General features: G+C 38.4%; 2 protein-coding genes across 2 annotated transcripts in view; one reads left to right on the plus strand and one right to left on the minus strand.

Annotated features, from left to right (window-relative positions):
• LOC108135379 overlaps positions 1-16157 on the plus strand; it is a 47651-nt gene that overhangs the window by 8660 nt on the left and 22834 nt on the right. The window contains 1 exon segment of the mRNA XM_041709828.1: positions 5037-5515. Coding sequence (XP_041565762.1) covers positions 5401-5515 — 115 coding nt within the window. The 5' untranslated portion in view covers positions 5037-5400.
• LOC108135378 lies at positions 11917-13032 on the minus strand. The gene has a single exon (XM_017256069.2). The coding sequence runs from the start codon at positions 12903-12905 to the stop codon at positions 12114-12116; it is 792 nt and encodes a 263-aa protein (XP_017111558.1). The 5' UTR covers positions 12906-13032; the 3' UTR covers positions 11917-12113.

The following is a 16157-nucleotide window of genomic DNA, read 5'->3' on the forward strand; positions in this document are numbered from 1 at the left end:
GTTGCAAATGGTTGTTCAATGTGTAAAGTTCGAGAGTACAAGCCGCACCTCATTTTTAAAAACACTTTAATAGGTATAAATAAGTCTAGAGATTTCTTACCGCTTCCTTTTCTCCTTGTTTCCTTTAGTTTGTTATAAAACCCCATTTTTAGTACATTGAAAAGAGTAAAATGTAAACAGGCTGAAAGTGGAGGGGCGGGGCTTGAGGATTTTGCCTGCATAAAATAAACCATTTTTTTTTTTTGTCATAAGTATAGAACCAGACACGCAAGCACATACGGGTGCACATCCAGGATATTTTAAGAGCCACCGTGTATTTGTTGAAAATTGTTGACATTGAAATTTTACGAGCTTTGCTATGCTATTGTCCCTGCCCAGGGGAATCGGTATACACGCGTTGACTTCTTACCTTTAATTAAAAATATATGTAGGTATATGTGTGCAAATGAAAATAAAATTTTTGTAGAACCAACTAGGCATGCAAATGCATAAAATCCTGAAATGTTTACTTATGGCAATTGATTTGATTTCGTCTAAGTACTCCGGACAACATAAAAACATTTCAATGTTGACTTGTCTTTTAATCTTATCTCAATGGTAAGATCCAACCGAGATATTCTTTTCCAATATAAATATTTTTGTTTGCCTTTCGACAGGCGTTTTATTAAAAGTTTAAAACTGCACCCAGTGCAATTAGTGGTGTTAAAAGTTGAAAGCTGCAGAAAGTGCAATTAGTGTCGAAAACAAATAAAAGCTCAGATTACAAGTGGTAGAAATTTAAGTGATTGTTGTCTTGCCCAAAACATTTCATTAAAAGCAGAAGAAAGAAATGCAATAATTGCACAGATGCTAAAAAGTCAGTCAAATAAAATATTAAACTCTATTATTTAAATGACCAGCCGGGGAAAAAGTCCCTTCCACCTCCCATCAGCGCATCTTTTCAAGGGACGCTAGCAAAGTTTGTAGGAGTGAAAACTCTTTGTCGAGTGCAAGGAAAACAACAAACAAAAAGCTCCTAGGAACGTGCAACTGGAACCGAGAAACGAGATTTTCTTCTTGGCTGAACGGAGATTGTAACGCGAAGCGGGCTAAAATAGAAGTAACATTCTATTATTAACAACGCCACTCGTTCGTTCCTGCCACTTCATAAACAGCAGTAGACTGCCAAGAGCAAAGAATGAGAAGAGCAATATGAAACAATGGAAGCAACAAAAGGATGATGGGCTGCAGGACTGTAGGACTGCAGGACTGGAGGACTGGAGGACTGAGGGACAGACTCACAGAAAGGACAACAACGTGACGACGTCGTCATCGCCAACAAAGTGTTGACATCTTTTTGCCCATTCATTGTGTGTCTCCGGTCCATCCATCTCTTTGCCGGTCGAAACTCCCCCATCGGGCAACAATCCTTGACTAACGCTATTCGTCCTTTTTAATTAATTTCACTTACTGCAGTCCCTCAGTCCTACGGTCTGCTTGCCCTCACAGGATCCGGTTCCTTTTCGGAAGCACAGAGAAAGAAATAAAACAGTATTTCTAATTAATAAATTGGAGTTATTTAACGTGCTAGAAACTTTTAACAAAGTATACATTTAATCAATATTAACGATAGATTACCATAAATAGTCAAAGTTTTTTTAAGAACTACGCAAAGATTAAAATAGCAAACCTTAACCTAAAAATAGAACGATTAATGACTTATACAAACCGGAAACATATTTTCCATTGTGTAAGCCTTCAAGCTGTCAATGCGACATGGTCCAGTCTGCCTTCCATTTTTTCCCACCCAAGAAGTTTTCTTCATAAATTTATAAGCGTCACGTTGCTGACACTCTCACACATCTTTCACACACACACACTTCTTATGCTGCCTTCGTTTTTCACCTGTGCCCCAAATAGACAGACGGACAAAGGACGGTTGAAGGCCTTTGGGGCGCCACAGGAAGCGGCACCCGATAAAGCTCAGTGAGTGGTGGGGAATAAAAAGGAAGAGAAAATCACTTATGCAAATTGGCTAAGAATTTCTCGCATTGTTCACTCAGTTGTGTGAAATAAAATTTTAACAAAAATCCAAGAGAAAATGTTGAGGAAGGAATCCAAAAAATGGGTTATAAAGACACGCATTTAAAAAGAGCAAGCAAAGCTCTTGCATTTATTTGAATTTCTTTAAATATATTTAAAGAGTTGTATAAACATTTCGTAAGAGTTTGATAAACACAAGTCATCTTAAGGATTTTACAACCGCTGCTCAAGAAAGATAAACGTCCGATAATAACACAAAAATTGCTCTGTTAATCTCTGGCATATTTAACACCCTTTCCAGATATCAAATCATATCTTATCTGCCGGGGAGTTTCCTGGCCCACTTGCCACCTGGTAGCCATATCTTGATCCTGCCCTCTCACCTGGCCATTATTCCGTTGGGGCTGCAGAATGGCCAAATTAAATAACCATGTGCTGCTGCTCCGGGTGAATTATGGCCTCGGTCCTCTCTGTGTGGGAATGTCGAAAATTAGATTTCCCGGACAACAGGTTTCCATTATTGGTGCCCCCGAAGGGAGGCTTTCGAAGGAGGGCTTTCGCTTTGCATAATACATAAATATTTTCTATTTGCCGTCATATTCCATTCGCTGGCTCAAAAAGGGGGTGCATGGCATGCCATATATGTACTGGGGGCTTCTGGGGTCTCGAGTGGCAGCAATAGGCACAGCATAAATAAGGAGGCTTTTCCGAGCAGGTGGGGTGGTGGCACGGCAGAAGCTTGCCACTCGTCACTCACCCATTTTGCCATTTGCCATTCATGCGTCGTCCAGGTCTCAGACATCATTCATACAAATGTCTGAGCTGTTCCTGCGCCTTCAGCTTCCCCTTGATCCGCCCTCCCCCTCTGGTTTTTTATTATTTATGTTACTCATTCGACTCGTATCCTGCTTGTTGATTGCTTTGCCTACACGTGTAGTTTCTCTTTCTCAGCCAGATCCTCTGTCCTTATTCAGCAATTCCAGTGGCTCCTTCTCCACGTGTTTTGGGAGTGCAAAAAGGGTGGCAGTGGCTCCTTTGTTCGACTCGCCCCGTCACGCTAATATTATGAATGGCAACTCATGCATTGTATCCAGTTTTCCTTGGTCTCAGCATCTGTTTCAGTTTCTATTGCTGCTGCTCCGTGGAAAATTGTGGTCGTACTCTCACCTGAGAAATTCACTGTATATGATAGAAACAGGAGCGGATTCAAAGAATTCTTTCAAAAGACTTTAAATAAAAGAAATGTTGGCCACAATTATATAGAACAAACATTTTGTTATTATTATTATTATAAACAAATTATGAAATACAAATGCAAACTTAATTACCCTATTAAAATGCCTATTGACACACACAAAAAAATATAAAAATTTTTCAACTACTCTATTAAAATGTTTTGGTTTTTTAATATATTTGCATATTATTTAAATTTGAAATAATTTTTTTTTTTACTACCCTTTAATTGTTTCATTCCGCTCCTGATTTTTTCGTTACCCGTAAAAGTGTCAATGTAAGCCCCCAATGGGTGTGTGTGTTTTCGTCCTTGCGTGCGTGCTTGTGTTAGTGTTTATATTAGAAAAATCGTTGTAAGCCCCTTTTGGTTAAACAAAATGCTGCTAAATTGCTTCAAGAAAGCGAAGAATAGAGGCAAATAAAGTAGAGCACATAAGTAACACACACGTCAACGACTGAGAGGGAAAGGCTCCGGAAAAGCCGAAGGGAAAGTGCCTGGGAAATTGGGGTAGAGGAGCCAGATACTTAAATCTTAGCATTTGGCCCGCATCATGTTATATTTCACCTGGCCGAGAACTGAATTGGGGACCTGTGACTGACAGACTTCGTTGCTTTTTCTCCCAACCCCAGAAAAAATTCACTTTTCCTGTGCATTTCCATCTGGCTGGATAGTGGGTAATAAAAAATTGAGGTCAATTTGTTTTAGCATGCTAAAAGGTTGACAAAAATGTACTTTCATATTCCATATTCCAACGGTTTATTTGTCCAGGGTGGAATGTTTTCCTGCCACCACCACGACATTGTTGTTAAATATAACAATATTTATTTATTTATTATTTACACTGCCCTCGTCACAACTGCCAAGGTTGTGGGTCAGTCTGCTGCTCGTCCGCTCGTCGAGGCTCCTCTGTAATCTATCAGAGGTATTGCTCCCAGGCTTTCTGGCCCATTCTGACTGTCTGCCAGTCCGTCTGTGCCGGCATTTTAAATATTTAAGCCATTTTCATGCCCCAAAAGGGAGCAACATCATTAAACTCATTGGGTTTCGGGCTGGGCAATTGCATTCGAAATGAGTGGGGAGGAAAACTCGAGGGATAGCTGTGTGGTTCTGGTTCGTACCTTTTATGTTATGCGTTCTGTGGGCGTTTCTGTAAAGTTTGTTCCCCATGAATTCGAATGAAGAGGCGGCGACGTATTGATCCAATTGGTGGAGGTGAAAATTGGACAGATCTCGGGTGGAAAATTAAATTACAAGTTGGGAAGTTGGTGGCCACTTGGTGTCTAATTACTGGACTTTAAGCATTTTCGAAAAATTTGACTAGAAGAAAAAAAAACCAAAAACCAAACCCTACATAAAATTTTGTTTGTTATACTTTGTTTATACTAGGAAAAGGAAAAATCAAATAGAAAAGTTTAACTATCACAAGGGGTTTGAGATTTGCATTCACATACAATTCCAATTCTGGCCAAGTTCCACTTTTTAATTAAGAAAGCTTGATCGAACACGCTGCGGTATGCAGATTGAACTTGGAATTCCCCCAAAAGTGCTCCATATTATGCACTTTTCACCGAAAAATAAAATCACTGGATGAGGAGAAAACTGAGGGGCGGAGCTACAACCTCTGCATGCATTTCTCTGATTCAATTTGCAATTCAATATTTGTTGCTCTTTTCTTTTTCTGTTGTTGTTCCTGTTCCCCAATCCAAACTGTGCATAAATGAAAACTAATTCGTGAAAATGTTTTTCCATTGTTTTAATGTTTGGCATTTTCTATTTTTAGTGGCGAGTGTCAGCAGCAGCGAGCGACTGATGATGGAAAAATCAAATTGAACCTCAAATCAGAGAGCGCAATAAATTGAATAGAAAAGATGCGAGTGAAAATGCAAGCAGCTCCAGGAAAAAACGAGAAAAACACGAAACCGCGGCTAGACCAAATGGGAAACTTATGAAAAACACTACAGTCCAAGCAAGAACCAAGCAAAAGAGAAAAACATCGTCGGGAAGAGGCAAAGCAACAATTACTGAGGATTCGGGGCCAAGAACCCAGGAAAATACGCAAAAATAATAAAAGCTCTTGAGAAAAAGTCGAGACTTAAAAAATTCCGCCAAAGGAAAGGGGATTCCCATAAAATTACCCAACAAAAATGGATACACTTTTCACTGCGGTTTTCCCCCGACAGCTGGTGGCTTTTCTTCTGGTCCTGGCCACGGCTTTTTTCCTGGTCAGAGGTGAACAGCACCCCGCAACCGCCGATGAAGGTAGGTACCTTTTCCATACTAATTTCGGATATACAAAATTCAAGGAAGTGGCACGGCATAAATAAATAAAAGGCACCATAAAAACGACAAACAAACACAATTTGAATTGCGTGAAAACCTCAATTGATATATAAACAGCGTAACCGCAGAAAACCAGTTAAAACTATTTTGAATTTAATGTAGGGTTTCCACAACAACAGTGGCAATAACGAAACACCACTAACAACAAAGCCAAACAAAACAAAAGCAATTTAGACATTAACACTTTTTACGGAGGGCAGTGCTATAAATTTCAATTAAAGCTGGAAGTAAAAACTGTATTCATTTCGGTTTTAGATAGAACATTGTTTTTTTTAATTTTAAAATGGAGTTTTTCTTGTGTTCAAGCCAAACACGGAACAAACTCCATAAAAAATTTAACATTTGAAATCGTTTTTCCCCCTATCCGCTTATGTTCCTCCATAATGACATTTCACGGACATTCAAATGAAATTAGAGAACATGTCAATGAGTTTGTTTATATAAATGGGGCATATCCCGAACACAAAACCTCGGACTACGATTGCGTTTAGTTTTCCCATTACAGAGACGGAGGCGTAACCCAGCAGACCAAACATCTGGCAGGCAAAACCGAAATAAACACACACAGTAGGGTGTTGAGGGTTAATTGCACGGGGAAACGGGAAACAGGAAAAATTAATTTTTGACTTTCCGGATCTCGGGGATCGCTGCCCGAAAAGTAAATGTCGTGCTTCAATGCCAAAGCCCAGCGGGAATAACTGAATTTTCACTGCAGCTGTGACAGTAAATTTCAGTAATTACAAAACTGTGACATTCAAAATAAAATAGTGATTGTCAAGATTTTGTTTTAATTTTTAAAGGAGACTAATCAAGCTAAACATTTTTATATGTGAAAATACCAAATTAAAGGTTGGTATTTTCTGGGTATTCATACAGACAAAAATATAAAAAAAAGGTTTAATAACTAATGCGAATATAAATGGCAAACTGTTGAGTGGTTATCTTAAAGTATCTGAAATATGCTTAAGAAAATGTAACTTACTGAATTGTTTTTGACAGTCTTTCCGCTTGAATTGTGACATGTGGGATGTCACAAGTGAACGTTTCTTCACCCTTGTCACCCCTGGGCGCTTCGTCACCCTCGGTTTTTTCCCAACCCCTCGTGATCGGGATCGTCATTGTGTCATCGTCATCAGTGTCAACGAAAAATGTGATTTAAATTCGATTATTCTCAATTATTTCGTTACATGCATTTCATTTCCAGCGACTCAGCCCCCTGTCAAAAAAAAAGTCCACCCCTCTTAACTCTGGCAGCCTGAAAATTGTTACTGCCTCGAATTATTTTTTTGTGCTTGATGTTTTTATTGGTTCACTTGAGTGGATTTGGTCTGGAGACTCCCCTTTCCTTCTCTTCATTCGACTCGCTGCATTTGTTTGATTGAAATTGATTTTGTCTCGCCTGCGGGGATTTTTCGGAACGGAATGCCAGACTCCAGACCACAGACTCCAGAACCAGACCTTATAAAACATTATTTTCAAGTACTCTCCTCTCCCACTTGACTTTGCCTGACTCCTCCAATAAAGATTAAATTCATGCCGAATGGCCGCTCATTGAGATACAGACGAGGAGGAGGGAGGTCTCTAAGTGCTTTCAGATGCTGCCTCGTTATGGTAATCCGGTAATACTCCCCTCGGCCATAGGTTTCGACTTATTTATAACACCATTCGAAGTGATTACGATCTTAATTGTAAGTGATGCACTTGCTCACATGTACAGAGTATAGTTTTTCACCCCCTAGTTGAGCAGAGGGTCACAACTATCCCACACACAAACACACACATTTATGTCCTTTTTGCCACTCTGAACGAAGGGTTCATGCCCCTAACGAGGCTATATCTAATCAAATATTCAACCTTTTTTTAGTCGGCTAAACTGATTTCATGGCTGCGATAAGCAAATATCTGCCATTCCCAACAAATTACTTGTTAACAAGTGCATTTTAATGTTCAGCTTTTTGGCCAAATTGTGGCACATGTGTGTGTGTTTTGTATTTCCCTGTGTGTTTTTGTGTTTTGAGTGGCCACAACTGAAATTCATGTGGGCCATAAAAAAACCGACTAAACACGAGCCTACAAATGGCCAAAACTCTCACTTTGTGTGTGGGTTAGTAAGTGTGTGTTTTGGCCAATTGGAACAGAAAATTGTTAAATGGTTTTTGTGCTTTGTGATTGTGGCCCTTTTTTCCATTTCCATTTCCACTGCTACCCCGATTTTAATGTAATTTGAACATGCAAACCGTATGCTTAACTGCAGTAAAATGTCAGGGGCGTCGTTTACAGTGTGCTAAAGAAGGAAATGTGAGTAACAAATTTTTTTAATTCCCGAAAAAGCTTAATTGACCTGCATGTCCAAAAAACAAATATTTAGGTTTAAATTTTAAATTTAAAAATAAAATGAATATCACAATGGCCGTGTTCATGAACTAAACATATTAGAATTAAGACTTTCCTTACTCAATTAAAAAATACAGAGACCGTCATACAATTTTCAGTTTGGTCCAGCAATTTTATTCGGATTGTCTGTCAAAAGGGCGATCAATCAAAGTTCATCACGTTAACTGGCATTCCCTTTTAATAAAATGAAATCGATTTTCCACATTTTTTCTGTTGCTTCTGTCCAATTGTTATTTGCTGTGTCTGATTACTCAAATGAAAATTCGATTCAATGTCTATACAATTTCATGGATTAAAATGTTAATTTTCAATCTAATTAAATGCATTGGCTTTGATTTCCATTTAAAGACCTTCTCATCAAGAGGGTTTCTGGTTTCAAAGTATATAAATAAAAAAAAAAAGGTCGGGAATGCTTTGAATAATCCGGGGAGGTAAAAAAAAATCAAATCGGCAAGCGGTCGCAGCTGTTTTGACGCAGAAATAATCCATTAATTCAATAAATGTGTAGAGCAAGTTTTTGTCTTTTACGCTTTTTTGTTGGCACCATCCGCGTGCTGCGCTCTTGGGAAGTCAAATATTTGTACAATAATTTGTGGAAAAATGCTGGTGGGGGTGGGGGTGGTGCTAAAGAGCAGCATCTGGTGACGAAATCAAAACCGATCCCTGCCCGTGCTAAGCGCTCCTGTAAATACGCGGCGGAGGTCCTTTTCCCCTATCACCGGGACCATCGGGCTCGTTGCTCATTTTAATCTTTGATTTTCGGGAATATTGGCGGAGGACAGGACAACCGTCGACCCTCGACCCACAACAGGAGCTAAGCACACAGACATGGCCGGGAACATGGAAAATACTTGAAAAATTACTCACCCGCAACGGCGACGCAGATCCCAAATCCCAGCCAATGCCGGCAGACGGAATGAATGAATGAAAATTTTGTGGAAAATCCCAGGGAAAAATTTTGTGCAAACACACACATGCATGTGGAAGCCAGAGGGTACGGGTGATATGGTAGTTGGGTACGGTTACGGCCATATTCGATGGCCAGCGGGTGGCTCAAAAATCAATGGGCTCAAAATATTAAAACACTCGATTTTCATGTTTTCCATGTATGCGGAGAGCCCTCGATACCGCCTTTCCATCCTTTTTTTCTTCCCTGCTCGATTTCCGTGTGTGTGCTCCGATTTCGATTCCGATTCTGATTCCGCTTGAGATTGCTGTTTGTGCATTGGCGGCTGCCTTTTCGATTTGTAAATTGGCACTCAATGAATCAATGGATTTTGCCTCATTTTTAGTTCTGGCCGCAGTGGTCAACGAGGGGCGCCTAAAGAGTTGTAAAAAATGCAAGAAAGATTTAAAGTTACTTGAAAATAAAAATAGTACTTAATTCTTCAGTCTTTAAAATAGTTTAGCTTTGATTCTGTAACTTTTAGCACATAGTTTGGTATAAAGACGGCTTTCACTAAATGTTAAAAGTGAAATAAGTCATGGTTACTATTTGAAATTAAAGATTTAATTATTATTTGGGGTGTCTAATTCAAATTTATTGAATTTAACCAGTAATTTAAATTTAATTGGTTTTTTGGCTTATAAACCATATTGATTATTGAATTTAATCAGGAATTTAAATTAATTTGGTTATCTGGCTTATAAACTATATTCGACTTGAGTGAATCAAAAAGTAAATTTACTGATAACTTTTTCAGTTCTTAAACTTCTAGCACTCCTCGTTTTACCCCCTAGCATCTACATGCTACATATGCTCCACAAACAAATCAGTCAAAGTGTTTTTTCGGCCTGTTCATCGACTTTATTTTTTCAACACTCTTGACGTTTTGAGCCGACTGCTCTTATATTTGTGTGGAGGTTTTGTGCAGAATTCCTGGCAGTCGCTTATAATGTACTTGACCTGACCAGATCTTTTGGTGGGGGAAGCAGGACGAAGGCAGACTTCGACTATCGCGGCACAATAAACTGGAAAATGTGCAGTCTGGTTTCTATATCTCGGTGTGTGTGTTTTTGCGGGGTGTCCTTTCCTTGAGCCTGTGGCCGTGACTGTGGATTCGCTTCGAAAGCCCTTCCCCCTTCAGTCGACGAACGTGTGGCATGCTCCATTTGTGCCCTGATATACGGAATTATGCTGAAATCACGTTCCCACACAAAAAAATAATGGAACGACGAGAGCGGGTTAGGAGAAGAGTTTTTCTCCGCTCCGCGCTTTCCTCTGCTGCATCTGGAAAATCTGAGCACAAAGGAGCCACCAAGAAAAGTGCTTCCTGCATAAGCGATTTTCCGCTGCGAGTGTGTGTGTGTGTGTGTGGTCCTTGCTTTGATGTTGTTTTGGTTATTGTTGTGTTTTGTTATGTTTGTGACTTCCTTTTTCGGGAAATGCTTTCAACTATTTTTATAACAGCAGGAGTTGCTCAAAAATAGAGAGCAAAATGCACGATAGCCGGTGTTTACTTTACTCACTCGCACAGAAATCGATAGTAATCCACTTTATCGATTCGGTGTTCCAAAGTGAATTAGTAATTTGACAAAATTATATGACATGGAAAACCGGTTTGGAAGTGGGGAAATTAATTTGGTTGTATTTGTGTGGTCTCCCCGATCATTGAAATCAATTTTTAATGCAATTAGGGTGGACGCTTCAAATGAGAAAGGGAAGTACTTGACAACCTGCAATCAGAAGTGTCATTATTTGTCTCCCTAAATTATTAATTACAATTTCATCTATGCCTTCTTGACATTTATAACAAACATCTAATATATGCCTTCTTGACATATCTAACATACATATAATATATGCTTTCTTAAGCTATCTAACTATCTTTAAAACTAACCATATCTATTTTCTTTTTCTATTTATCGAAATTCAATACCTTTAGTGCCGCTCGTTAAATTCTAAACGTTTCCAAAAATTTGATCCGAAATCAATTGGTTAAAGCTAAAAGCTGACGTGTTGAACCCTTTTTTCCTGGCTTGTGGCCAATTTAACGATCACACCTTGAATGGGTAGTAACTGTCACCTCATCTCCATCACAATGTGAGCTGTGAATGACTTTGAATTAATGGGCTAGTGTGTGTGATTGGGTTAGAAATCCATCCGACGGATGATGCCAATCAATGGGCACTTTTATTGCTGGCAACATTTTTCTTAGCCCCTGCCGTATAAGCCTTGATTGCTTGAGAGTCACTTACTTAGTTGATGGTAGTTCCGTGCACTGAAAGAAATAGCCAGATAGCTTAAATTACCATTAACTGTATTTACTTTGATAAGCTTTTTATTAAGTAGTGCCTTTGGATTTAAAATATGTCTCTGACATTAAATGCCCACTATATGACAAATACTAGGCAGCCCCAAATACTTAATACAACATTTTTTGTTGTGTACTTTTTTCCCCATGACAAATGGTGGGCGTGTGGAAATCAGGAGAAAAATCACCTCTCCAGGGTGATGATGACATGGCAAGTGACATGGCCAAAATCAAATCATTGTCTCAGCGGAGCAGGAAAATTTCTCCTGCTTCAAATTAACTCGAGGAAAATGGAGAGAAAGGATGCTGAAAAATAATGGAGATTTATCAATCGCATTATCTAGCCATCAATCTTGTCAAAAACTGATAGATGAGCCATTATCTGACAAATTATCTGCCGCGTGTGTGTGTTCGATGGGTTTGAGATTTACAAATTAGAGTCATTCGGCCCATAAATATTTCCCCGCCGATTGATGGCTGGATTTTCTCAAGAAAAGTCAGCAGGTGAAGAGGGGATAGATTTTTTTCAAATAATAAATAAATTCAAGTCATCGCAGAAGAAGTGAATTATAAAAGGACATCTAACGGCTTCTAAAGAATTTGCAGACCACAGTATTTATTGTTTCCCAGCTACAACAAACAAACAAATAACTTTTTAAATTATGTACACAGACAGATTTATGTTTTACAGTAAATTTTCTGAAAAATTATGGTTTTATCTTTTATAAGTTATGTGTTACAATATGGCTTATGGTTTCTTTTGTGAGGAATATAAATACGAGGACTTGCGAAAGATGGGACAAGTGAGATATTCTTGTGGGACTTCTTTTAATTTAATTTATACATTTTCTTAAAGAAGGTATTAGTTATTAGCTTGAAATAGCTTGTTTGGTTGGAAACGCTATGGTTTTGACCTTGTCACCAATCACGTGCACTTCAAAGTGAACGTGTGCTGTGACTGAAACTCCAGAAATGGGTGGAACAGGCAATACTGGGACCTTAATGGATTCATTGGTGCAGTTGAAAGTCCATTGCGCAGCTTGGGGAATTCTAGTTACCAAATCGAAGCACTGTGCTAATTTGGATGTCCACACTGAAACTGAATCGAAGTTTAAGCCTTCTCGTGTATACAGTTTTACCACTTCATTGAGGCTTCGAAAAGTACTCAAAGTTATCACAGCCGATGGCTTGTTACCGAAGTAGTATTGCGGGAAATCCAAAACTATTATGGGGGATCCTTTCATTCTGTGACCATACCGCTTTTTCGTGTCCGATTCCTCGAATTCCTCGATGTGGATTGTTGAGCAGTTCATGCGATCAATTAGCTTAACCGATTGTAGGTAGTTTGGATGGCGCTGAATGCGCACATCCATCGGTTTTAAGTTGACGCGAATTTTCTTTATCATTTCGTCTCTTATTGATTCCTCAACGAAAACGCTTGCCACCAGTCCGCTTCCAATTGGGTGCACCATATCATTGGTAATGAAGTCTGTAACCAAATCCATATTCCCACTGGCGAATAGAATCATGAGTCGAGGGAGCACCCACGTTATATGCGTTCCATCATCGGGATATCTGTGCACATGTCGCGATAGTAAAGAGAAGAATAAGTCCGGATATACTTCCTCTCCACCGTATTTTTGTGAATCAGTCTCGGCCATTTTATTAACGATTTGAATCTTGGTGTGTTTTACATATAATTTTTAATTCATTCAAGACACAAAGCTTACAAAGCAAAAGGCCACTTTTCTGGTTATATTATTAAATTACCTTGTTGCCACTAGTGGACTTAATGCATTTATAATTCTTAAATTTGCCTCCCAATAAAAAACAGACTTCACTTCCCTTGCGCAATATCTAAATTCAAGCCAACAGAGAATAAATAATCTCAAAAAAAGGTACATATTAAATAAAACAGTCGGATGGAGAACAAATTTATGAGACGCCTTTTAAAGTGTTTTCGGACCGAAAAACTATCCATGAATATTCACGAATAACTTACAAGCTAGCTGCACTCCCCTGTTTTTAATTCTCCCCATCTCGGATCCAATTTGTTAATGAAGTTATCAACGGTTCAAGTTAGTTTTTCCTTAGTTTCCAATTCATTTGCATATCTCGAGAGGCACCGCTCTTGTTGTTTATGTTTATGGAGCTTTATAATCTGCTTTTATAGTTTGTTTACTTAATTTTCTGTAGCTTTTTGACATTTTGCTCCAAATTAAAAAAAAAAGCACACACAAAAGACGAGGGTGATATTTAAGGAGGAGGAGAGCGTGGAAAGGGAGGCGCTGACGTATAAATATTCCCATTGCCCATTCCAAAAACAAAAGTAGAAAAATACGAAACAAAAGCAAAAAGTTTTGGGCGGAAGTGGCTGCGACGCCGAAAAACAAACAAAATGAAAACGAAAAAATGCAATGAAAATAAAAATAATAAAATCAGCCAAAAATGGGAAAACGAATATTGCTGTTCCACTTTTTTTTTAGGAAGAGAAATGAAAAAGTGAAAGAAAATCCTCAAAAATATGCACATGAATTTAGTTTCAATTTCATATAAACCGCAAAAGCTTTAAATGAAGGAACAGAGTTTTAGGAGAAAAATAAACTATGTGGTAGCAAAATAGCAAAGGTAAAGACAAATCTTTTTAAACTCATTTTATCGCTATAAACTGCCTAGTGACCATAAAATATAAATTCATTCGCTAGTTGACATAACTTAACTGAGCTTAATAAACTCTAAATAGAGAGAGAAGTCAGTTAAATTAATAATTCAAAAATGTTTTTTGGAATTTATTGGTAACAGATTGCCTCTAAATAGATCCTCGTTATTAGTTTAACATTTTATTACCTACAATATGACGTGATTTGCTAAAAATTGTTAGCCAAACTTATCCCTTAAAGAGTTTTTAAAGCAAAAGAATTTCGGTAAATTTCTGTCTCGCATTTTGGAGCTGTGATTAATTTTTGCCAGGGGCACTTTTATTATTTCTTTGACGCTGACAACTGTCTGGGAACCGTTGTTCTTATTTCCGTTGCGCCCATTCATGGCTCCTAAGTGGCCGAAATGTTTTTGTGCCACGTTATTAATGATCAACAAATTCCCCTGACATTTCGTTCGTTTTGAAGTTGACACGTGCGCGGGGAATTCCGAACCGAAACCGAAACCGAAAAGTTGAAACTGTTCCGCGATCCACCACCGTGTCTGGCGGAACGCACTGCTCCGCTCCTGAATTATTTTTTTTTTTTGTCATGATCCAGTGCTTAGAGTCACATGGCGTTGGCGTTGGCGTTCCCCATTTCGGGCCCATTCCCCTCTGGGTTCTCTTGTTGCGTTAGTGAATTGAAATGATTTTGAGTAATTTATTTTATAGTCGCGCTGAAGTATTTATTATTTTGAAAAGCGCCGAACAATGCCATGATTAATTTCGCTGCATGTGGAGCAAGTGGCCAACCGCACCGCCCCCATACCCCCTACCCCGCAGCCCCTGCCTCGCATGGCTCCCCTAATCCCTCGGAAAATTCCTTGCGGCATCGAAAGTTTTTCTTTTTCGGCTGCCATTGATTGCCGAACATATTTGGGTTGCTGCTGCTGTTTCTTTTTTCTTGGGGTTCTGTTCTGCGTGTTATTTATTCGATTTGATTTCGGTTCATCCATCTCCTCCTCTGCAAACATATTGCAAAACCAAAGGTTCCCTTCAATCCTCAAAGTGCAGTTCCGGACAAGTCAATAGCACCAGTTTTATGAGAGATGAAATTGTTTTACCTTTAAACTCATTTAAAGCAACAGCGAAGCTACGTCGATTTTTTATAAATAATTTCGTATTTATTTTCTGTCTCAGCTTAATAATATTGTCGTCTGATTTTAATAAAACTAAACAAATTCCGTATATCTGAAAAAGTATTAAACAACGAGGTAGATCACAGTGTGTTTGCGTATATCTATATATTTTTATTTCACTTTTAAGCTTTCTATACATTTTGTGCAAAATTTTTAAAGTACCACAAATTTGCATTCAGAAAATTGTTTTACCAACTTTTATAGATTCTAAGCCGCCTTAAAAAGTAAGATCCCAATAAACTTTATTAAAGATTTTCATACAACAATGTACAATATGTTTCTAGTAGTATTTATTTAGAATCCTTTTCTGAAATTTATTAATGCGAATATAGCTTTTAGCACAATGATTATTTTTAAAATTAGTTGTTCAACCATATTAATAATCTTTATAACTTCTAATCTTTTGGGTTATAGTTTTTCGACCACAGCTGTAAGGTGCTTTTCCTGGGTTTTTTCTTTCTGCCCCTTGGGCTATAATTCAGAATCAATCGTTATGCTTTTGGCAGCTTGCAAATTTTTCTTTATTATATCATATTAATTTTATGAGTCTTGTTTTTCCTAAACCGCCTTTGGAGCACACTCCTTGTCCCCTTTTCCCCACCCCAATAGCTATCGTTTTCTCGTTGGTTTATTGCATTTAAAAGATATTTCTTATATCAATGAAGGTTTCATATTGGGGCACTCAAACACACAAACACGAGCACACACACCCACACCCGCACGCTAAACCACCAAAAAAGGAAAACAAAGGAAAAGGAAAAAAGTTTGCTAAATTTCCTAAAGTCATGCAAACATTTTTTACATATATCGATTTTTGGTTGGATGAGGTCGACGGGGGTGAGCCTGTTCTTGTTATGACAGGCTCAAATTGGGTGCTATCAAAATTATATATTATTTTGCATAATATCTTCTTCTCCGGCTCGGAGTCTCTAGGATAGGTAATTTGATGCGGCATGAATTTCATGTCCCACAACGATTAGGGTTTTCCGCCCTCCACCATCTACCTTTTTTTTTGAAGTGGATGCATTATTCCTTCAGAGCAACTTTAAGCAAACTTTTGGCAAAGCTTGGAATGA

Source organism: Drosophila elegans, unplaced genomic scaffold (assembly GCF_018152505.1).
Source record: "Drosophila elegans isolate 14027-0461.03 unplaced genomic scaffold, ASM1815250v1 contig_520, whole genome shotgun sequence".
Lineage (NCBI taxonomy): Eukaryota > Metazoa > Arthropoda > Insecta > Diptera > Drosophilidae > Drosophila > Drosophila elegans.

Coding starts and splice junctions, on each gene's coding strand:
- LOC108135378 (XM_017256069.2), bottom strand. CDS start 12,905: ATGGCCGAGACTGATTCACAAAAATACGGTGGAGAGGAAGTATATCCG.